The 24,747-nt window shown below is 47.4% G+C and overlaps 1 protein-coding gene across 5 annotated transcripts in view; it reads right to left on the reverse strand.

Annotated features, from left to right (window-relative positions):
- Tnfrsf11a (TNF receptor superfamily member 11a) overlaps positions 1-22,117 on the reverse strand; it is a 64,329-nt gene extending 42,212 nt beyond the window's left edge. For 3 of the 5 annotated variants that reach the window (XM_052736480.1, XM_052736481.1, XM_052736479.1), the window contains exon 1: positions 22,010-22,117. In XM_052736480.1, the coding sequence (XP_052592440.1) occupies positions 22,010-22,087 (78 nt within the window). In that variant the 5' untranslated portion in view covers positions 22,088-22,117. Of the gene's footprint in view, positions 1-20,357; positions 20,539-22,009 lie in introns of all 5 variants that reach the window. The other 2 variants (XM_052736483.1, XM_052736482.1) reach the window with 2 other exon arrangements.
- Positions 22,118-24,747: the final 2,630 nt, after the last annotated feature.

Here is a 24,747-nt window from a genome sequence, read left to right on the forward strand (position 1 = left end):
TGCCTGGGTGACACTCACAGAAAGGTACTTTTTAGGGGAATTTGACAGAAGAGCTGAAATAACTGCTCGGAAGCACTGTGCCCGTGCAGCCTGGGCGTTGGACCACTGAGCCTCGTCCAGCTGAATATGTGGAGTACTTGATTCCACCTCCAGGAGGTAACTGATGATCTCTGCAGCCAGGCCCAGGTCCAGCTCAGGCTTTATCCCTCCCCCCTCACACACACACACAAATCACCGCTCTCCGAAGCCCCTACCTGACACAGATCTTTACAAGTTATTCCTTCAAACCCATTTCTCCTCCCAAGCACTTGCCTTTCTACAGCTCTGTATCCACAGTTTCTTTCAAAACTGAGGTATCACATAATTCTCACATCATAAACATAACCATTTAAAGACTACCAGACATTTTAGTATATCCCCACAGGCACATAGGCATCACTGCTGCCCAATCCTAGAACATGTTTTTCCTATGGAGCCCTAGCTAGCCTGGAACTTGCTATCAGGCTGGCCTTTAATTCACAGAGATTTGCCTGCCTCTTCCTCCTGAGTATTTGGATTAAAGGCGTGCACTACTTCACCCAGCTAACCTGACATGCTTTTATTTTTATTTAGTGTGTGTGTGTGTGTGTGTGTGTGTGTGTGTGTATGTGTGTGTGTGTGTGTGTGTGTGTGTGTGTGTGTGTGTGTGTGTGTGTGTGTGTTGTGTACAAGTGACTCCCGTTAAGCACCTGGGTCCCTGCTCTACCTGCTGTGGCCTCTCCTTTTGCCTACAGGACTCTATTTCTGACCTCACCATCTGACCACTGGCTGCCCTGCCCATCAGCAGTAGGCAAGAGTCCACCCACCCACTCAGGACCCCTCCCACCAGCCCTACCCTTCTCTCCAGCTGTCCAGAACCAGGGCAGGACTCAAGTAGCCAAGTGGCAGCTATTGTTACTGGTTGTGATGCTATTGAAGTCAGAGATTGATAAAAGCATTTTCCTGATGAAGTGTGATTGGAGGAAGCCCCAGGGAATGGTAGGCAAGTGGCTGCTGATGTTAACAGCCTGACACAACTGTGTCTTCCTCAGGTACAAGGGCAGGCCTTGGGAAGCAACTTTTTCCAGAGACCCCAGACCAGAGCTTTAGGAGCTCAGCTGTTTTCATGAAGCTGATCAATCCTGACTACATTGGAAACGCTCGTTCCTTGAGGAGGGATACAGTCCCGTGTGTGATGGAGTGAAGAGATATATCTACAGGCTTGGGTAACAGTCTCCTCCCACTTCTGCTCACCTATGGCCCCCAACCCCAACATAGCCAGTGTTTGTTTGTTTGGGGCACACCCTTCTGGAAGTCAAGAAGAACTGTGACTCATTTGAGAGATGAGACACATCAGAATCACTGCCTTAGGGACCAAGTCTGTTTGCAGTGAGTTGTATTGGGGGTATTTGGGGGGAATATAAACTGACCTGTCATTCTTAGAAATGTAAAAAAAAAAAAACTCCAAACCACCAGGCAGTGTATTGAGAAGGCCCTACTACATTTTAATTAATAAGCTAGAAAATTCTATTTGGTTCACAAATAAACATCTACTAACCTTAAAAAAAAATTCTAGCCCTGACTTCACAAGAAATATTAGAGTCTACCAAACATCTCCACATGGGGCCTCCCATGGCAAGGTTGTGTGCTGTGCTTAGGGTTTCCTGTCTTGTTCCCATGTCTTCTTTGGTTTGTATACTTTTGTTTCAGAGCAGACAGGCCAGTATTTGGCTTAACCACTGACAGAATCTTCTAGAAGAAATATGTCCACAGTCTGTACAAGGCTTGGGAAGAGATAATAAATTATAATTAAGTTTTTGGAGGCCACAAGGTATAAAGGTGGTTGTTGCCAAGCCTGATAACTTAAGTTTGATTTCCAGGACCCATGTGGAAGAAAGAGAACTCCTGCAAGTTGTCCTCCCCCCCCCCCCCGTCTCTCTGTCTCTGTCTCTGTCTCTCTCTCTCTCTGTCTCTCTCTCTGTGTCTCTCTCTCTCTCTCTCTCTCTCTCTCTCTCTCTCTCTCTCTCTCACACACACACACACACACACACACACACACACATGCATGCACACACCACACACATACACATACACACACCACACACAGGCATACACACACACTAAAGAAGTGTAATAATCATTTTTTTATAAATCTTTGTAGATCTATGTTCCTCTGCAATAAAGCCAAAAGCTGAAGAAAGGTGTTTCTGTCTCCAAACCAGGAGAACCTCTGTGTAGAATCCTGAAGAAAAGCTGTCTGTACTGTAGGGAAGGTCATGATGTGTACTAAAATTGCTTTCCTGCTCCAGTGAGAATTAGCACTGGTACAGAGCAATGCAGGAGCTCTCTCTGTCAAGTCAGGGGAAAAGAACCTTGTCCAGGACCAACAGGGGCTTTCCATAGAGTAAATTTTATAAAATGTCATCGTCTGTGACTATATTTGAGAGTTTGGTCATAATTTCAGAAAGGATGGCATCAAATTTCTAAATGTTATAGTAGAAGTAAATCATGCGGGGTTTTTTTGGTGAGAAACTATTAAGTGAGAAAGCAACACTTTGCTTCATAGTCCTCCTAGCCTTGTGGGGGGTGGAGGGGTGAGAGGGTGGGAGGGGTGGGGAGCCTCTCATAGGCTGGTGAGGGTCCATGCCCAGAACCAACACAAAGGTGGCGGGAGAGGCCTGACACCACAGAATTATCCTCTGAATTCCATGCCTGAGCAATGAACCCTCCACATCATACACACAAAAATAATAAGTAAAAGTTGAAACAAATCCTCTCTAGGCACTCCTGGGAACAGAATACAAGCCAGTCACTAGTGGCTGCGCCCAGACACTGTGAGAACTCCCCACTATGAATGGCTCACTCTGAGAAAGGACTTCTCTCTGAACCACCTAGTCCCTAGACGTAAACAAACCAACACAGTCAGCGTTTAAAGATCGGAGCAACCTACAAACAAATGCTGTTGCTTCTTTGTTTGAGACAGGGTCCTTTTAGCCCTGACTAGTCTGGAACTCACTATGTAGACTAGGCTGGCCTGGAACTCACGGAGCTCTGCCTGCCTCTGCTCCCCACATGGTGAGAAGAACAACAAACAAGCTGTTCTCATTCCTCATTCCTTTTCTTCCCTCCACCGGCTGAGGAGACAGCTAAGAGGGCCAGTGTTTCCCTCACAAGCAGTTCTACTGATGAGCCAGCACACAGACCCTTCAACTGAGACAGTCAGGGTGGCCTTCCAGGATTGCCTTCTCCTCGGCCGCTTCCTCTCGAAGCTTCCCCCGGCCTCCTCTGTGTTATGTAGCTTTGTTGCTGTGTCTTCCTGATTGTTTGTTCTGTGCAGTGCTGGAGATGGAGCCCAGCCTCTGGAAGGTCAGACAGGCACTCATCAACAGGCTACATCCAGCCCTGACTTGTTCTGCTCCATCAGGTGTCTGGGGGTGGAAGGACGGACCCCACCATCGTGTTTCCTGGTTAAATGTTCTCAAAAGGAAATGGAAACAGCACTGGAGTCTTTGTAGCCCAGAACTCAGATAGGATCAGTTTTTCCAAAAAAAAAAAAAAAAAAAAAAAACAAACTGAAACACTGGCGGACGTCAAGTTTGACCAGATGAAATGGAGAGACTGTGGCTGAAGAATTTACAATGGAGCAGGGGCATGGTGACTGAGGCCTGGTCAGAGGGTCTCCAAGAGCAGGCTTGATGATTTTTGGAATGGGACTTTCAGTTTGCTCTGGACAGAACAACACCCGGTGTTACATTTCTACAATTCAAGGATCAAAAAGCCAAAAACTAAAAAAAAATTCTAAATGTGCACAGCACTGCTCACAATTCTGCCCATCATGCTGCACTGAGTCAGGTGCAATAATCCATGGCGGTGACCGTCCAGAAATGGAAAGCCCTCTCCAGTAGATGGTGGGAACAGGATTGCCTAACAGCTGTCATGTTGGACCCGATTGCCACAGAGGGGTGTTTCCTTACTCACCTGAGCAGAGCTAGCAGGTATAAATTACCTCCACCCACCCCTTCCGAGAGGACAAAGTGTAGGAAAGAAAAGACCCCATGCACTTGCTTCCTTTAACAGGGTCCCAGCAGACGGGCTGCAGACAGGATTCAGGAGCACACGGGGCTGTGACCTGCCTCCCTGAGATCCTCACAAGCGGCTTGAATCACTTCTGTAGTTTTGAGCCTGGGGTTCAGTGAGTTGCTCGAGAGTACTTGGGTGTGGGCGAGAGCTTACCTAGTACATCTGCTGATAAAGCCGCTGCTAGATTCTATCTGCCCTTGCTCTTGTTAAGTAGGACATTGATTGAGTTATGACCAGATGCCCGTCTAGACATTCTCACTTTAAATAAACCGTTTAAGTCCATTTTCAGTCTTACAGATGTGGAGAAAATAGAAGACTCACTTTTCTTTTGTACAAACAAAAACTGCATTTCACATATCCAAAGAGCATTGAAGAGGCGTCCATGGAAACCATGCCATGAACCTAAGACACCGTGAGGACAGGGAAGCATTTGGAGATCACCAGTGCACCCCATGTACTGCTCTGTGCGTGTTGTCCCCACCTGAGAGACCACGGAGTTACAGAGCCTTTCAGGAACATGGAGCCCCAGGTTATACCAGCTGGTGCAGGGGAGACACCACAGAAAAGCAGATTCCGAGAGAGCTGGGCTGTGATTGGCACAGTGGTAGGAGTGCACTAGCCTAACGCGGCAAACCTCTGGCTTCCATCCACAGTACAACAAACACCAAAACAATAGAGAATTGAACTGCTCCCAGAGTATTCAAATATAATCCATTTCAAATAAGCACATTTCTACCCACAGCTCTTGGATGAAAATCTCCTACCCAAGGGTAACTCACGTATTTGTGTTAAGTACAATATGAAAAGATAGGTTTAGTTTCCTTGAGATGGTTCTGAAGGGAGTCATGACCCTCACAAACCCTGTAGTTACCCTGATCCTAAAAGACTTGGGCATTTGGAAATGCCTTTGAGGAATGTGTGTCCATGGCTGACCTTCAAGACTCCAGCTTGAAGGTGTTGCATGCCAGCTGGGCAGCTCCTACTGGTGTTACTAACCATAAAGATGAAGCAATCCCTCCCCACATACACACCATTCTGTAAAGGGCCTGGGCATTGTTTACATATTTTTTCTGCAGTAACAGGAAAAGGCCGTTTTGTTGTTAAGGTTGCTTTGTTTCTGTTTTTGTTTTTGTTTTTTCATTTAATTTTGTTTTTTCTGTCTGAGGTTGGTCTCGTCTGGGTCTAACCAGAGATCACCCTCTCTTAAAATTTGTTAACATCACGCCATCAAAGGCGTCTGTGCTGAGTTCCCGGTGTTGACTGGAATTGTGATTAAATAACAGGCCTGTCTCTGCTCTCCCAAAACATTTAGCACCAGATAGACACAGGCACAAGGGCAGAAAAGAAAGCTAGTATAGAGTCTTCACAATAGCCGAACACTGCAAAGGTCCCCAGTTCAGTTCCTACCAAGGGTTCAAGGGGAAGGAGGAGAAGCATGGTCCAGGCACCTGATTGGAACCCACACCTTCCCTGGTACGTAAGTGCTGGAAGTCGGAGGACAGAAGTGGATGCTGATGGAGAAGGACTCACAGAGGAGACCACCCATACCCTGGACGGGAGAGGAAGGGCTGGGGCAGAGGGAAGAAGGAGAAGGAAAGAAGAATGAGATGTGGCACAGGAAGACAGTCACAGGGCTTAGTCTGGGCCAGCGAGCTCTCACCTGGGGAAGAGAATACACAGGATACTCCAGGGACGGGCAGCAAAGGCAACATGGGGCGAGGGAGAGTCTCCTCTTTTGAGTGACTCCATGAATCACATGGTAAAGGCTGCTGGGATGCAGCAGGCAGTAGGAAGGTGGAACAAGTGGAACTGGGATCACGAGCTCCAACAGAGAGGCCGGCTGGTCAGAGCAAACATTCCGGCAGTAATGGCTGCCTCCCACTGTGAAGTGCAGAAGTCGGCTCTTCATGTTTGTCCATCCGTTGGTGTCACTACTTATAAAAATGGGTCACTACTCTCTTGACCCTAAGAAAACCCTACAAACTCATACAAACACCAAGAGGTTCAAATCTTCATGTTCACGTTAAGAACACCCATGAAACTGCTCAGACTATCAAGGGTATGGTTATCTGAAAAGCCACCAAAAATCTGTAAGATGTGACTTAAAAAAATTAATGTGTAGCTGGGCATGGTGGCACACACCTTTAATTCCATCACTTGGGAGGCAGAGTCAGGTGGATCTCTGTGAGTTCCAGGCCAGCCTGGTCTACAATGTGAGTTCCAGGATGGCCAAAGCTACTCAGAGAAACCCTGTCCCCCAAAAAAGCAAAGTGTGTCAATCTGGTGTTACAGTGGTGGAGCTGGGAGGTGTGACCACACCAAGCAGTGGGGTTACACACAGGGCTGCTGGCCCCACAAGCGTGCTGAATTGCTGCACATGTTTCAGAATGCAGATAATGACGCGGAACTTAAAGGTTTAGATGTAGATTATGCAGTCACTACGTAGGTGAACGTACAGAGATCACGGTGGGATTGAGACACACGTGCCCTCCCCCGCCACAGTGAGACAATCCTACTGGAGAGGAACACGTGTTCCTAAGCCATGAGACGGGGTTGCACAGAAGAAAAATAGATTCCAGTGAAACAGAAAAAAAAGGCAATAAACTCAGCATAAAGTAAATGCAAATAAAGTTCTTTTTAAAGTTTATCATGATGAAATAAATTATTTGAATTGTCATTTTTAACCATTTGAAGTGCACAGTTATTGTCACAAATTATAACCCCAACAGTGTGCAACTATTACTTTTGACTTTTCCCAAAACATTGTCATCTTCCCAAACAGAACCACTGTAACCATAAAGTAACGCTTCCTCATTCCTTTTCTACCTGCCTCGGAACATCTGGCTGACCTCCACAGAAGTGGAAACACACAATGTTTGTTCTTTTGTGTGTGGCTTGTGTCACTCAGCATATTTTCAAGGCTTGTCCACATTGTATCATGTATGTAACTTCATGTTAGTGACTGAATAATATTCTACCAAATGGATATACCACATTCTGTTTACCCACCTATCTGCTGATGGATATCTGGGCTGTTTCTACACTTTGGCTATAGTCAGCAATGCTTTGAAGAACAATGGCACACAAGTATAGTTCAGTGTGTTTGAAATCTTTTGGGAGTATACCTGGAAATCACGTGGTAATTCTCGGTTTAGATTTCTGAAGAGTTCCCACGGGGACTATCCCACTTTACATCACACCAGCAAGGTTCAACAGTTCCAGTTTCCCCACGGCTTCAGTGATTTGTTTTTGTTATTTTCCGCTATTGTTTTATAACAACCATATGTGTTGTTCTAGTCTGCTTTTGTTGCTGTGATAAACACCACGACCAAAAGCAACTTGGGGGAGGAAGGGAGTTTATTTCAGCTTATAACTCCTGAAGTCACAGTTCATCATCAAGAGAAGCTAAGGCAGGCACTCAAGCCATAGAAGAATAATGCTGTTTATGGCTTGTTCTCTGGCTCACCCACAAGCTTATGCTCCGCTCCCTTTGCCATGCAGCCCGGCTGCTTAGAGATGGTGTCACCCATGGTGGCATTCAATCACCAGTCAAAACAATCTCTCATAGACACAGTCATAGACAACCTAATCCAGCCAATTCTTCTGTTGAGGCTCTCCTCCCCAGCTGACTCCAGATCGTGTAAATTAGACAATAAAACTAAGCAGCACCATCCACGCTTTGTCAGCTTGACACACATACACATCACTGTTAACTACACCTTTACTTTTGTGGCCTCAAGACCTCATGTTGATATCCTAATACAATGCAACACAACTTTGGAAGTCTCACAGTCTTTAAAAAATTCAACATTTAGAAAAGTCTAAAAATCTCTTTAAGAATCCAAAGTCTCTCAATTGAGGGCTGCTTAAAATTAAAAAAAAATCAAAACAAACAAATCACATACTTTCTTATTCAAAATGGAAAAAAAAGGCATAAAAATGATTAGATTTAAGCAAAACCATAATCCAGCAGTGTAAACTAAAACTCCAACATCTGGAACTCACTCATGACCTTCTGGGCTCCAAAGGGCAGATGCCTCAGTTCTCCAGCACTTCCTACTGCAGGACACACAGCTTGACGAACAGCTCAGCTCTACTCCATCCACCATCCTTGGCAGATAGCCCATGATCCTAGCATCTTCAGTATCCTGGACTCTCCACTATAGCCAAGACTGCACCGTCACCAGAGGCCTCCCCTGATCTCTCTTCATTACTGTATATCAGGAATGTAGCTTTTGATTTTAGATCATACTGGCTGTTGCCATCACCCTGCATATCATGGGCAAGTCGGGTCCTTTTCATTACCAGGCAAGGAATCACTGGTTTGAAGGTGCTTGGTTCCTGCCAAAAGTCATTTGAGGCTTAATTCTCCAATACAACTCCCCTCATGGGAGGAAGGCGAGTCCTGGCAGCTTTTGTGAAGATGTTAATACTGGTTCCAAGAGTGGTTTGGGTCTTATGGGAACAGATTAGTTCTCAAGTGAGAAGGTTGTTACAAAAGCGAAGGCTACCTCTTCTGGGTCTCTCAATTCTTTTCCTGCTGTGAGCCTCCTCTGAAGTCACTTGACATTCACTGCTTTGGAGCACTCCTGGCTGTGGGATGCCATTTACATGGCTGGGATACACCAGGGGGCACTTGTCATGCTAGTGAGACTTTCTAGCAACCAAAACCATGAACCAAGTGAATCTTTTTCCTTATAAGGTTCCCAGCCTCAAGCATTTCCTTGGAGCAACACAAAATAGACTAAGATGATTTGCCACAAAATTTTAAAATATTATTACTAATCATGGCAAAACACATAACACAAAATCTTTTATCGCAACTATTTTGCCAAAATGTTTTCATGAAATCAATAACATGCACAGAAAAAGATCTGTTAAAGATCATATTTGAATTTAAAAAATAAATCCTTACAAAGAGTTACTGCAGCCTACTAAAGGTCTTCACATAGTGTGGTGACTTGAGTGGGAACGGCTTCCATAGGCTCAGGTTTGAATGCCTGGTTCCCAGTTGGCAGAACTGTTTGGGAAGGATTAGGAGGTGTGGACTTATTGGAGGAGGTGTGTCACTGCGATGGACTCTGACATTTCCAAAGCCTACCCATTCCATTTGGCTCTCTCTCTGCCTCATGGTTGTTGTCTCATCATGTAAGCTCTCAGCTACTGCTCCAGCACCATGCCTGTCTACCTGCTGCCATGCTCCCCACCATGATGGTCATGGGCTCATCCTCTGAAACTGTCAGCAAGCTCCCAGTTAAATGCTTTCCTTTATAAGTCTTGGTCATGGTGCTTTATCACAGTAGCAGAAAAGTAGCTAAGACACACAGTCGACATTTTGCTAACCTATTGGTTTTATACATTACTTTGAGAGCTGCATTTTTTGGACCCATCAGCATCCTTACCCTGGACTACTCTGACTCCAAATATGCTAATTGAAAGAAAAAGAGTGACAGGACCTTATCGAAGATCTATTGATTTGGCTCTTTCTTTCTGTCTTATACTCTTTACAATGCTTTTATTATCTCTGCTCCTCACAAGTAAAATAAATGGCTCAAGGGAAAATGAAGAAATCCTTGCAGTTCCAAACTTTCAATGTAAGTTCTTTGTCTTCCAGAGAGACAATGAGTGGGAAAGCTTGCAGCTGTGCGATACCTGAAAAGACAGTTTGTGGAGGGTTGTTTCCTAAGCACGGTGATCAGGAGCCTGGACACTTGAGTTTCAATTGACATGGTTTCCAGGGCTCCGTGAGTGCTCCTTTATTCCCCCAGTTAAGAGCCTACCTTTCCTTTCCTTCCATTCTTTGGTTGTTTTCTTTAATATTTTATTTGAGGTAAAGAGTGTTTTTCCTGTGCAGTAAAAAGCAATGTCTTCTACGGTTGGCTTTTGGGAGCTCACCGGTCTGCTGACGCCTAGGACGCATCTAGGCTTTGCTTCCATTCTAGGGAATGCATCAAGTTGCTGAGGCCACAGGTTCTCAAAGGGGCCAAGGAAAGGGCTGTCCTGCCTGTCCACCACTGCTGCTGCTCCTGGCCTCAGGGTGAAATTCAGATCTCCTCCAATGTGTGGATGATCACATGAAAATCACAAAGTTGTAGGTTCTGATCCAGTAGGTTTGGGGGAGACCTGAGACTCTGTGTTTCTAAACTGATGGTCTGAATGGCAAGGTCAGGATGACATCAAAGACAAATACAAAGGCCAGTCTCTCCAGACTCCCAGCGCCAAGCACACCTGCTCGGCCTTGCCTCTAGTCAGTCCTTGCACTTTATCCTAGCAGCCTGGCCAGGGCTCTTGATCTAGAAAACAGTCTGGCCTCTCACCCCGACATTTCTCCTGCCTTTCTCAACCTTCCAGGTTCATATCAGCTTCTGGGCTGAGGTGTGACATTGCTCATCTTCATCATTGTGTTTAACTCGGCTCTCCCTGCACCTAGCTTGTTGTATGCTCGGGCTGGCGGTCTAACCCACTGGGATTTCTCCTGCTGTAGTTCATTTGCAAGTCTACAATTGCTTTTCAGCTGTTTACCTCTCCTGGTAAACTGTGAGCCTGGGCTAGCCCCCAGCACTCCATTTCTCCTGAAGCCATTAAGATAGCCCCAAAGTCCCCAAAGTATTCTCCCTGGGTCACTCCTACTCACATCCTGACTCCACACCATGCTGACCACCCCAAAGCACCCAGAATCTGGGTATGTACATGTCTGCTGATATAAAGGACCAAGCGTCCATGTAATACCGTGGCTCTCAATCTTCCGAATGCCTCGACCCTTTAACACAGTTCCTCATGTGATGACCCCCAGCCACAAAATTATTTTCATTGCTACTTCATAACTGTAATTTTGCTACTGTTAGGAATCATAATGTAGATATCTGATATGCAGTCCTGTGAAAGGCTCATTCAACCCTCCAAAAGGGTCACAACGCAGAGGTTGAGGACCACTGATGTAATAGCTGCTGAGAGACGTCTACCATCCTTGGATGCAGGCAACCTTTACACTGAACGGGACTAAGAACAAATTGGCCCTTATTAAAAACCTACTGTGTGCGAGGCAGTATGCTAAAGACAGGTTTCCTCAGTTTTCTGCATCTTCACAAGCAAGACGGCAACTTGCTCAAACGGTGAGTAATTCTTGGACTGGACAGTGCTCCACTAGTCAATCAATGAACACCTCTCCAAAGCTTCCCTACGAGCTCCCATCTTTCCTTTACAGAAAACCCTGTGTCCCACCTGCTTTGCATCAAGTCCACATCCCAAGTATAAACTTGCAAAGACTCATCAATTTTGGGCAAACTCAGAGATCCCCTGGGGGAAGAGAGCTACAAAACTCAGTTTAGCACTCTCTTCTAGGGCCTGAAGGCTCTTTTGTAATGGGCCAGCACACCGAGCTGTCTGTGCTTGCCACATGGGCCAGGAATGGACAGCTAGCCCCGGGCTCGGACTGTAACCTGTTCGCCACACTTACTCTTAGCACAGAGGAGCTGGGTCTCCAGTTCCGCCCCCCTCACCCAAAAGGACAGCTCTGTACAGTTAAGCTCACTATGTGTTCTGAGACTTTGGCCATTTATAATTTTTACACATAGATTGGGCCCCAATATCTTGGTCATCAGGATTCTCTCTGGTAAAACCTGGCTGTTGGGAAGGGGACAACATTTTTGTAGTCTTGTCTTTTCAATTTTAAATTCTGTGACCATTAGAAATGAATGGTTGAGTTTTGAGGCACAGTTGTGTTCGAGTCCAGACATGGCCCCAGTGGACTTGATTGCTCTGTCTACATCTCACCCTTCACCATTAGATTTCCAGTCACTCTGTAATACCCCATTATCATTCTCACCGGCATCACCCGTTACCCAGAGAGCTGAGCTTAAGACAGAGTGACCCAGAATATTCTGTGTCTGTCTGTCTGTCTCTGTCACACACACACACACACACACACACACACACACACTCCTACTACCTGTGAAATGCCTTTCAAGGAACTAAGACAAAATGTCAGTGATGGATGACAGTGTACACGCTACACAGACATCAAAACAGAGCCTAGAGGTTTGGGTCAAGGGAGATGTATTAGTTACGTTTTATCATTATTTTGAACAAAATATCTTACAGAACAACTCAAGGGAGGAAAGATTCTTTTTCCCTCATAGTTCAGAGGTCCTTTGAGGCTGGGAAGGCATGGTGCAGCACAGCTGCCAGTCTGGTTGTGGTGGGACAGGGACTGTGGTTCCCAACGTAGAATGTGCTGCCACATTCGGGAGTGCCCTTCCTCTGCTCTCTCTCTGGAACTTCTCTCATCAGTGCCTGTCAACAGGCCTGCCTGACATTCTAAACCCAGTCAGATTGTCAATGAAGAGCAACGGTCCCAGGCTGTGTGCTCAAATTCACTGTAACTGTAAGACAAAGGAAAATGGAATTTAACTTCCTCCAGAAGCTCACGAGCCCAAGCATTCACCCTCTGACAGGAGCCTGGGCTGAGGTCCCAGATCCAACCCCAAGCAGTGGAAGTAGATAACTGCAAGCGTGCGTATGGGGTGGGGGAGGGAGGCACAGGGCTCATACAGCGTCGCCACAGGTGACTTGGTCTCTGAGTGTGGAGGGAATGTGGCAGGTGCTGGCCGTGGCATCAGGGCAAAGTCATTATGGTTCACAGCTGCTTCTGGGATTGGGGGCAGAGGGGAATTGGGGTCCCTTGCCTGAGGAAGTAGCAGGGAGGATTCAGTGAGTCACACTTCTTTTCCTTCTGAGTCAGGGATAGACTGGAACATAGGGCCTGGGCTGAAGGCACACTGCGTCCCTTCTGTCTCTGTGTCTTATGTCTTCTACGTACCTTCTGCCATAAAAGGGGCATTTTCATTTCTGCTCATCAACACATCCAGAAAACCTTCAATAAACACTTTCTTTACTAGACAACATAGATCCCACAAATGCAGATGGGTGGCAGTGTCTTCCAGAACACCGACAAGCTCGATTCTGTCTGATCATTCTGGGAGATGTGTGTGTGAGTGTGTGTGTGTGTGTGTGTGTGTGTGTGTGTGTGTGTGTGTGTGTGTATACACAGGTGCATGTGGAAGCCAGGGGTTGACACTGGATGTCTTCCTTGATCACTTTCCATTTTTATTTAATTTTGATTAAAGATTTGTTTGTGTATATATGTTACTACACGTGTGAGTGTGCATGTGGGCACACACACTTATATGTATGCACAGAGGCCAGAAGAAGGTGTCACATGTGTTCTTCCATCACTCTCCACCTATTCCTTGGGTGTGTCTTTCCCTGAACCCCAGACTCACATTTTCTCAGCCAGACTGGAAGGCAGCAAGTTCCGACAATCCTCCTGAGTCCAGGACCACAATGCGGCTGAGGTCAGAGGTGTGCATGAGCTGCCTGGCTTCTTATGTGGTGCTGGTCCTCATGATTACTCAGGAAGGACTCCTGGAGTCATCTCTCCCGTTCCCACCCTGAGTTTTTGAGACAGGATCCCTCACAGATCCTGAAGCTCACTGGTTGACTAGATCACCAGCCCACCCCTGGGATCCTTCTCTCTGCCTCCCTAGAAGTTAGGTTACAGGCAAATGCCACCATGCTCTGCTTTGTATATGGGGACAAGGGGTCAGAACTTAGGTCCTCTGCAGGCTTGCACCGCTCCGGGAGGCCTCTCTGCATCACAGAGAACTGGGCAAGGTGTTCACCTGAGGGGTTAAACCTTTGCTCCTTGCCAGTTTCTTAACCCGTGTATGCCTCAGTTTCCTTATCTTCCTGGCAAGTGAGTGGGTGAGACAGAGAAAGCCAGTACATGAGCGGCTCGGAGGAGGGGTCAGAAGGGCCAAGTGCTTCCAGTTAGTTCAGTAGTCACATCCTGTTGTTAGTACAAACCTTTTCAGGAAAGCCATGGTCTATCACAGCAGCTCCCTACCTTGATCAGAATTGCTAGAAGAAAGTGATGAACCGCAGGTGGCTGGAACCCACCCTACAGCTTCTGAATCAGGTGTGAGTTTCAGGGAGAACACAGTTGGGAGAATTCCTTTTACACAGGCAGAATCCCACTGCGTGGTGTGTACAACCTGCTAGAACTCGGACCCACAGTCCTTCCTCCACTGTGTAGCTCCTACCAAACCCAGTCCCTCTGTCTGACTAGGCAGTCAGACACCAGACAAGATATTTCTCAGGTGTGCTCTGCTGGCCTTCCCACCACCCTTTCCATCCCTTCTCCCTCCTGACCCCTCAGAAGCCATGCCTGAGAACTGGGTCAATGTGCCGCTCGGTTAGTTTTTGTCAACTTGACACAAACTAGAGTCATCCTGGAGCCTCAGTGAGGACTTGCTTTCCTCAGATTGGCCTGTGGGCATGTCTGTGGGGACATCTTCTTGATTAATGATGGATGTGGGATGACCCAGCTCTCCGTGGATGGTGTCGCCCCTGGGCAGGGTGAGCAAGCCACGCTAGCAAGCCAGGAAACGGCACTCCTCCAAGTAAGCCTTGACTTCTTCCCTCAATGACTGTGGCTGGATGGGTATGTCAAATAAACCCTTTCTTCTCCAAGATGCTGTTGGTCAAACTGTTCTATCACAGCAAGAGGAACCAAATTAGGAGAATCCAACACCAAATCCCAAGTCTCTTCTTCAAAACCATCCTTCTCTGTGCTCCTGGTGTTTCTCAGATGGGGAGGAAGAACAGCAGGGTGGTCCTGGGTTCTGGGGTGGGGGTTCAAAAGTGGCTGCATCCTGATTCCCATCCTTTCCGCAATACCCTGGGGAGCTTTAGTTCTGCCAGTAAGTATTAATTGAGTGTCAACTACCTTGAAGGGGAAAAAAGCTTACCAAGAGGTTCAAAAAACTAGCATGGCCAACCTGGGGGTAGTGAAGTTGTGGGTGAATAACCTTGAATAATAAAACTGTTAACATAAAGAAGATGCTGACCCACAAGCCTTTGCATCCATTAAAGAACAAATTTGAGGAAGCGGGATCAAATGGAGATATGTTGAAGCTAGACATGCTTTAGGGAAGTTCCCAGCATTGGGAATGTTTAAACAATGACACGGGTTGGTGAGGGCGGATGTGAATAACTTCACCAAGCTTTAAACAGCTTGTCTGAGTCTGAAGCTAAGTGGCTTGGAAACGGGTTTGGCAACTGCTGTGTTATAAGCCAGACCTTCCAAGTTGGGTGTGAACTACATTAGAAGGAGTAAAAGAGGTTCTGGGAGATGGCTCGGTGGGTCAGTTCTCGCTGCAGAAGCATGAAGACCAGGGTTCAGAGCTCAGCACCAAGTAACAAAGCCAGGCAGGGCCTCACCTGTCTGTGCCTTCAGCCCTGTGTAAGCTGAGAAGACCAAGAACTGCCTGGGCCTTCTAACCAACCCAGCTCCAGGTTACCCGAGAAACTCTTGTTTCAAAAGAGGAAGGTGGAGACTGACAGAATAGGACATTCAATGTTGTCCTCTCGCCTGCACACGCACATACGTGTGTGTGTGTATACTACATACATATACATCACACTCACACAAAAAGGAACACTAAATAAAGTAAAATAAGAATGAAGTTATCAAGACTATAGGGAAGTGGTCCAGTTCCCACTTGGAAGACAGGACAAAAACCCTGGCCAGGCCAAGCCTGCTGCGCTTGCAGACTTCAGGCTGCAGGCCATGCCACACCCCATTTCCCTACTTGCTCAGTTTAGGCTGCACATTCACCAAAAGCTAGTTTTTCTTCCTCATTCTTGATGGAAAGCCTTCAGATGTCTGCTGGTGCAAGGAGGCGGCCCTGTGCTCCCCCACTAGTCAGCTCTTCCTGAAGCTTGGAAACCTGATGGCTCAGTCTTTGCCAAGGACTTCCATGATACCTGCTGGCCTGGGAATTTTTTTCTTGGTGGAATCTAGGAGGGGCTAGGCAGAGAGGAAAGCAACAGCAACCTGCCAGGAAAGTGATTACACAATCCAGAAGTTCGGGTCCAATATAAACACTGCGTCTTTAGGAGGCAGGCGATCTCTCCAAGGCTGGCGAGGGAGGCCATGGGTCAGGTCACACCTGTTGGGATGCTGTGCCCTTGGGAGATCATGTGCTGCTGCTTATCTCTGTCTCTTCAGCGGGTTTCAGAGCAGGCCTTTCATCCTGGTTGTCTCATCACAAAATACCTCTAGGGCAGGAAATGGCTCTGTCAATTCCAGAACACCCGTGTGCCCCAGACTAGCCCCTGGGCCTTTAGAATGTTTACCCCACACTGGGGAAACGCAGTTCTACTTTGAGTAAGCTACAATTCAACACTTAAACTTCAGCCCTTCCCTCCCCTTTTTTAAGGAAAAGTCTGTTTTCACATGAACCTGAAAAAGACTTTGATTTGAACCAAGCAATTTCCTTAGTAAATTGTGAAATATATAATCCAAGTGGCGCCATGTTGCCCTGGCCTCGGCTCTGCCTCTCTGCTGTTTCAGTAGCTCTGAGGGTCGCCTCCTTTGCCATCCTCAGGCATGGCCAGCAGCTTGGAAACTGCTCCTGCATTCAACTCCTCTCATGGTTGCCCTGACCTGATTTGAGCCTTTTCTGGCTCTTCCTTGAACCAAGGCAGAGGCCTCCTTGCTGGCCCACACCAGCCCTGGATACTCCTCCCCTTGACACCCAAATCTGATCACGTCTCTCTCCAGATCACGTGTTAGCAGGGTTATATCTGAACTACTGTTTGTACTTAAAGCCTGGCTGCCTGCTCCCGCCTTCTCTCCCTGCCCAACACCCTTGGATCCCCAATGGTGAAAACACTCCACGAATGGGCCTCCTGCAGTTCCTGGCCACCCTAGAAGTCAGGCTAACTGCCACCTCTCCTCCCTGGCCCCACAGACAATCTCTCTGGACACTTTGGGTTGGGAACTCCACACTGAAAATGCCCCACTGTTCTCAGGTGACTAGAATTCTGGTCTCCTAGGGCTGGGGACATTAGCCCTTGTTCACTCTCTTTTAGTCTGTTATGTGTCAAAATGGTAGGGGGTGTTGATCTTGCTATAATAAGTGCTTGCATTTAACACTTTTTTCCCCTCACTGCTCACAGATGAGTACCCTGTGTTGCATGTAGCAGCCCCCAGCAATCAAAGGCTGAAGACTGATGGCAGCCAACAGAACAAAAGCAGACATCAAGTTGTCATCACGCAGCAGAAAAGAATGTGTTCCCACCTGCTGACTGAGGCTTCTTTGGGCTGCTTGTCCAGAGGGAATGGGAACACACCCCTGTGGGAACAGCATCATCAGCCCCCACTCTGGTGACACAGGCGAACTGGGAGTATTGGGAGGGGAGGTGGGGAGGGGTGAAGTTGAGGGGAGCAGGCGTAGGGGACAGGGCCTGGAAGGCAGCACTGGCAGGAAACACACTTTGTTCATCTCTCAGAATCAGGACAGAAAACACCCACAGGACTTCCAACTTCAAAGCACCTGACCAGCTTCAGAGGAACGCAGCCTGTTGGCAGAAGCCCACAGCTCCTTCCTGGTTCCTCCAGCCTCAGTGTTTGTGGGCAGACAATATGAGCCAAACTTAAACTGTCTTTCTAGACGTCTAGCGGTGGATACTCAAGCACCCAGAGGGAATCCTACAGCAGACTTGGGCAAGTGTACAACTTGAGGAAGAAAAAACTGCCCAGGACAGAAGCCTACCCCCCAGCCAGCGATACACAGTGGCAGAGCTAGGGACTCCGGGCTCAAAGGCAACTGGATGCCCTTGTAGGTGAAGACAGGAAGCTGCAGGAAGCAGGAGAGAAGCCACCAGCTCTTGGGAGGCCAGGGGAAATGCCTAGGACATGAAATAGCTGGAGAGCCGAGGGCTATCAGGGTAGGACACACACGTCAGGGGGCAAACCGTACAGACGTTCCTACAGTCCACCAGACATCCGAGGTGGGAAAATTGCTCAGTTTTCCCCTGTGCACTCCAAAAACAAGAAAATTCAACGAGGGACTTATTTTCTGACAGTTACACTGCAGATAAAACTCACTCTACACCTTCTCAAATCAGCACTCTCTACAAGAGACCTGAGTCTGGAACTCCCCTTTCCAGGGCCTCATAAAACAGTGATTTATTGACCTTCAGAGACACAACTTTATTGTTATCATTTTCCTGGTGTAGGAATAACTGCCGGGTAGATAATAAAAAGGCAAACTCACGTCCCTATGGAAGCGGAGAATGATCCTGTCACAGACAGTCTAGGAGGCCAAAAGGAAGGGAGAGGAGAAGTATCTTAAGTCCTATAAACCCAAGATCTGGAAGCTTGTGAGTGTGTGTCCATGTTCTCAAACAAAAGCTAATCCATACCCAGGTCTCGCAGCTGAAATGAGAGGGTGTGGCATGGAGCACAAACGTAGCCGCACCCTAGGGGATTTCCTTGGAGGGGTCCCCCATAGGCTTTTCCAGGGCCTACTTGCTCATTAGTCTGCTTTACCACCTCAGTAAGGGCCATGTCTGAGTTATCTCAAAACTATAAAAGTTTAGTACCTCATCTGTTTGGCACGTTTCCTGAACTCAGGGCCTTGTGCTAATCTGTAAGGTCATAAACACTGGTGGTTTCTCATTGGCAAGATCCCTTTATGTCTAAACCACACGCACCGTCCCCTGACCTAGAAAGCTTTCGTCCTCACCCACCTCTTGGATCGTTTCTTCTCTGAAGCTTGCTTTCCCTGTCCTTCAAAGACTACTTGAGAAAACTCTTCTTCCCAAAGCAGCTGCCTCCCTTCTCCCGCACCACACCTTTTACCCCATACTTCTTTACCACCACCACAGTCTCCCACTGTCTTTGCCCTCTGGCTCTAACCTGCACAGATCCAATTATGCATTTGCCCTGTTTCCAAACAGCATGCTTTGCACTCTGGAAATGTGCATTGATGGTAACAGCTCTGAAGGCTTCGGTAACCTGATGTATGTATGAATGCACAGTTATCTCAATGACAACTGAATAGCCAAACTATCAACATAGGAACTTAAAACTTTTTAAAGGCATATTTTCCTTAGCTCTGAAACCAAATTCAGTTGCAATTACAGGCAGACAGATATAAGACAGCAGCAGGGACTTCTGCTGGGGAGGCTGGATACAAACAGGGCACCCAAGAGCACCCAGGGGCACCTGAGTGGAAATGGTTGATGCAGAAGTCTATGTATGAGCCAAATGCATACAATTAATGCTCAGTGTGAATCTTCATTGTTGTAGTGCCATGATAACTTGAATTTTAGTAGCACATATTGCCAAGAGACTTATTAGGAAACAATAAAATATCCTCTTGGGCAGTGAAATGGCTCATCAGGCAAACATACCTGCCACTAGGCTTGCTGATCTGAGTGAGCTCCCTCTGCGGACCCACCAGGTGGAAGGACAGAGCTGATTCCCAGGTGGCTTATCTTCTGACCCAGTGGTGCTCAACCTTCCCAATACTGCTACCCTTTAATACAATTCCTTATTTTGTGCTGACCCCAACCATAAAATTATTTTCATTGCTACTTCATAATTATAATTTTTCTGCTGTTTTGAATCATAATGTAAATATTTGATATGTGGGATATCTAATGTGCAGGACATCAGATATGCAACCCCTGCAAAAGGGTCATTCGACCCACAAAGGGGTTGAGGCCCACAAGCTGAGAACTGCTCCCTGTGAGTCTGACCTCTAACCCATACCTCACAAATAGTTTTTTTTTAATGTTTTGTGTTACAAATAAAAATTGTATGTAATTAAAACGGCTTAAGAAAAGCAGAAGGGACGCCGGGCGGTGGTGGCGCACGCCTTTAATCCCAGCACTCGGGAGGCAGAGCCAGGCGGATCTCTGCAAGTTCGAGGCCAGCCTGGGCTACAGAGTGAGTTCCAGGAAAGGTGCAAAACTACACAGAGAAACCCTGTCTCAAAAAACCAAAAAAAAAAAAAAAAAAAAAAGAAAAGCAGAAGGGAAATAGACATTAGAGAGGATGATCTGAGAGATCAACTTATACCACATATGTTCGGCCCATTGTGCCCACAAATTTTGCACACAATTCAAGCAACTGCTGATCAAAGACACAATTTAAAACCTGTCACCATGCTGAACATGAAGCAACTTTTATGTTATTATTCACTAAGTAAGACAGCAGAGCAAGCAACCCATGCAGCATGCACACTCGTCCGGCGATGAGAAAAGCGTCTGAGGTTGGGGATGTAGCTCAAGCGGTGGAATGCTGGTTTTTCACATACTGGGCTCTGGGTTCCATCCCCAGCACAGTCAAGAACACGTCCAGCACACGCATGCATGCATGCATGCATGCATACAAACATACATACAAAATATGAGAGGTGCCGGCTCGTTCCAAACGCTCTGCTATTTTGTTGCTGGAATCAAATGTGTGTGCTTTTTCTCTCTTTTCCTTTTCACTGTGTGGTCAGGCAGGCGGGTTTTTCCTAGGCAGCTGGCTGTTCTCTGAAGACCCAGTTTTTTAGTTCAAATGAGACAGCTCTGTCTGACCTGTTGAACACTTCATTAAGCAACAATTGAAGTGCTTAAAGCAATCAATTCCATTAGGTCTTTGTGCCTTCGACCTCAGCCACGTGAAGAGACCCATTCTGTTGGGAACCTTTACTAAAGTTATGCTCCAACCTCGAACACATTTGCACCGTTTCTGTTCTGATTCAGCTAAGCGGGCTTCTTCCTCTCTCCACCCCAAACACAGCTAGGTCTCTCAGGGCAGTGACATTCACAGAAGCCTAAGACTGTTTTAACAGGAGAAAGAGAATCTAAAACTGTTGAGCCAAGAAACCTCACTGACCTTTTCCCTTCCCTCAGAGGCACTCCCAAAAGCACTAGACATTTCCAGTGAAGCGTTTGATGTACAGGTTCCGCTGCTCTGAACAACTGGGTCCACCAGGATAGAAAAGAACATTTGGCTGCACGATTTGGATGGCTACCACACTGAATGATGTGGTAAAGAAATCACTCCTGGGAACACCAATAGAACCCCTAAGTTACCAACAGCCCAAGCTTTTTATCACACACTAGCGGCTCCTTAGTGTAGGGGCAGAGGATGGACCCTGAGGGGGTTCAGGGACCTGGGAGCGCTTCATGAGTGGAAATTTGGCTGTGTGGAGGGGATTCTCCACAACTAACTTTCGCCTCCTCCTCTAGACTGCTGATGGTGCCTGAATAGCCCCAGAAAGACCCTAGCCCCTGAGTACTGTGTACTCCCTGTCACCTCTTATTTCCATCACCATGTCCCAGACCCATCACAGGAAGGCTGCGAGGCTTGTTCCTGGCACCAATAATGGCTCGAGGCGCACTATTACCCTAGTTTCTCGCATTACATGGACATATTTCATCCTAACATGGTCAAAGGTTTCTAAGCACAAGCAATTCCTGCAGGTCCACAAGCTGTTGTACAGAGGGAGGAAAAGGAAGACACGAGAAGGAAAGTGTATCACCTTTGCCGAAGAAACTTCCAAATTCTACCGTTCTGCACACTCAGGACATCCCTCCTACACCTCTCCACCCTCGCTGGGGAGATGGAAGGAAAACTAAGATAGGGGAAGGTGTGAAGGCCAAGTCAGGGACTCTGCTCTCCCAGGGACTCACACGAATTGAAAGCACACCCCCCAGGGGAGCAGTCTTTAGGAAGGGATCACTAACAAGGTCTGTGGATACGATCTCACTGAGTGTCACAGATCTGGGTTAGCTACAGGCGGAGGTGCCTACTAGGTGCACCCTAGTAGGTGAGAACCAAGGTACCACCAGAGCTCCGCGCTCCGCAGATCCCCTGTCTGGGTGTCGGGGTTCCGCAAGCCTCCTCCTTCCAAGCCCCAGAATCCCTCCAGTTGTCTTTCCCTCGCTCCACGTTCCGGCGGGGGTCCCCGCACCTGTCCCCACCCACCCGACCCCCTAGTCTCGGCTAGCCAGGAGAACTGAACCTCGAGGGGCGGCGGGAGATGGCGGTGCGAGTCCTTACCTGCAGCGGGACGAGCAGCACGCAGATCGCCAGCAGCAGCGCGGATAGCGGGCGGCGCCGCCGGGCGCGCGGGGCCATGGCGCGGTGCGGGCCGGCTGGGCGCGCGGCCTCTGTGGCCCCGCGGGCGCCACCGCCCTCCGCCCGCCCGGCCCCGCCCCGCGCGCCCGGCCCCGCCCCTCCCGGCCGGCCCCGCCCCGCCCCTGCCCCCGCCCCGCCGCCCGCGTCCGCCAGGGGGTGCAGGAGCGTGGGCTGCAGGGGCGCAGGGCGCGGATGGCTTTGACCTTCCACGCGCGCTCCGGACATGCTCTGGGCTCCGCCCCGGTGTCCTCAGGCACTGAACTCTCGGGGTGCAGCCTCCCGCGAGCAGGCCCTAGATAATCCCGCTAAGGTTGCCCTTCACCCTCACTGGACCCCGCCTTGCTGCTTTGGGCCTTGCGCTGAGCCCGGCCAGACCAGGATGCAGAAGGTGCATCCCTGTTGAGGTTCCCTTGACTTTAGTTAAAGAATCTACACACTATAGTGTCCAGGGTTCCCCGAGACCTCCTTTACACAGCCATAGTCTTTCCCTTATCCTGGCTGCCTCCAACAGCAGCTTCCTCTTGGCTCTCCTCGAGGTCACCACGCCTGTCTCTGACCCTCACCCACTCTGCCACCCTGAGCAAGCTTCCCAGCTAGACCCTTGGCACCATGCTTGATGAAGCCCTTCCCCGGATTCGCCGTCTCTAAATACAGGACTAGTTTAAAGTCTGGGATGCAGCGATCCTGTTGTGTTTGTGGCTTCTTATTACTGGTTTCGGGTTTATGTTCCTCCAAATTCCAGGTCAGTGTTGGCTACTCTGGTACACCCCTGCCCCTGTGTAGAACTGGGATATAAAGATCCTTGTCTCCAGTCAATAGAAACCCTGTTTTCAATTCCTTGGGTGCCAGAACCATCCCCGCCAGCTATTGCCCACCATGTTAATGACTTTCTGTGTACTTCTGAGAACACTGGACATTTCTAACAAGAAGACTGGATTCGTCTACTATTCCTTTCAGTTCTGCCAGCTTTTCACGACCTTGAGGCTCCTTAGGGCATAGAGATTTAGGAGTATGTCCTGGTAAATTGACCTTTTATCACTCCTACAAGTCCTTCTTGATCCAAGGTAGAATTCCACATTCTGGTCTACTTTACACTTCGGGGTAGCCATGTCACGACGACAGACCCAGGGTTGGCCGTCAGCACCATCCTATCGGAGCATTTACGCCATGTACATTTGTGACCACCATATATGGTGAATTGGAATTGCTAATTTTTTCTATTTGTTACATCTTTATTCCTTTTTTATTCTTGAATTCCTTTGGGTTACTTTAAAACAATCCTTACTTATGCATAGCAATACAAATCGTGTGTTAAATAATAATACAGTAGACTAATTTGATATGATTTTCAGACAGAAGAGAAAGGGGGAAATTTTTCAGGTTACAAAACCCTTTCCCAGAGAACAATCTTTTGGGTTACTTTTAAAGATTCTATTTTGTCCCCCATCATTAGCATACTTTATGCTTATCCTTGTTTAATTGTGTGTGTGTGTGCGCACGTGCGTGTGTGAGTGTGTGTGTGTGTGTGTGTGTGTGTGTGTGTGTGTGTGTGTGTGTTCATGTGCATGTGTGCATATTGGAGGCCAGAGGTCAATGTTGAGTGTCTTGTCTTTTTTTTTTTTTTTTTTGAGACATGGTCTCTTACTGAACCAGGACCTCACTAATTCTGCTAGACTGACTGGCCAGCAAGCCCTGGGGATACCCTCTATCTCCTCACAATACTTGCTTGATTTTTAAATTCCCTGCTGTGTAGCTTAGTTGATTCACTATCCAGTAACTTTTATGTTTCCTGGAAATTAATCTCTGTGTGTTACCTTAAAAAATTAAAAAATAAAAAATATTTAGTGAAGTAATCCCATGTCTAGGAGTTTAACATATGAACACACAGAGGGAGGGTACAGAGCTATTTACTATAGCATTCTGATAAAACCACACACAGGGGGAAAATTGTGAATATCAGTAGAGAAAGGTATGGCAATACCGTGCTTTATCATAGTTTGTAATATTTAAAAAAACTGTTCATTTTTTTGGAGGGATTTCCTCACAGAATGTTGGAGAAGCAACTTACAGAGCAATTCCACCTATGTTTGTAAACAGCCACAACAATGGTGATTTTATTTATAGCAGCGAGGGGCATTTCTGTGGGATCAACAGCAAATGCTGAGTGCAAACAGAGGCAGACTGAGCGAAGCATTTATTCACCACAGCAGCCTCGAGAAGAGGTCTACAGCTGACGAAAGAGGCCATAGGGGCTCAGAACTGTCTACGGTCTGGGGAATAAAGGGCAGAACTGCCTCACTAGGGAGCGGATTTTTAATATCAAGTGGGTTGTACAGGGGAAAAAGAAAGCCATAACTTTAATTTTGATTTTTAAAAGTGCAGATGCTCCTTATTTGATGATGTGGTTACATGAATGTAGCAAGCTTTCTTGTCGGACTATCTTTTGTGGGGCCGCCAGCTCCCTAATAACCACATGGATGTTTAATATTAATTATGAAACTTTGGCTTTAGCTTAGGCTTTTTTTTCCAAATAGCTCTTATAACTTAAATTAACCTGTCTCTATTAATCTACATTCTGCCATGTGGCTTGGTTACCTCTGTTCTGTACTGTATGTCCTACTTTTTCCGAGTCTGACAAAATCCTAGATTTCTCCTCCTCT

Source organism: Peromyscus californicus, unplaced genomic scaffold (assembly GCF_007827085.1).
Source record: "Peromyscus californicus insignis strain IS unplaced genomic scaffold, ASM782708v3 Scaffold_14__1_contigs__length_90479793_seg_1, whole genome shotgun sequence".
NCBI lineage: Eukaryota > Metazoa > Chordata > Mammalia > Rodentia > Cricetidae > Peromyscus > Peromyscus californicus.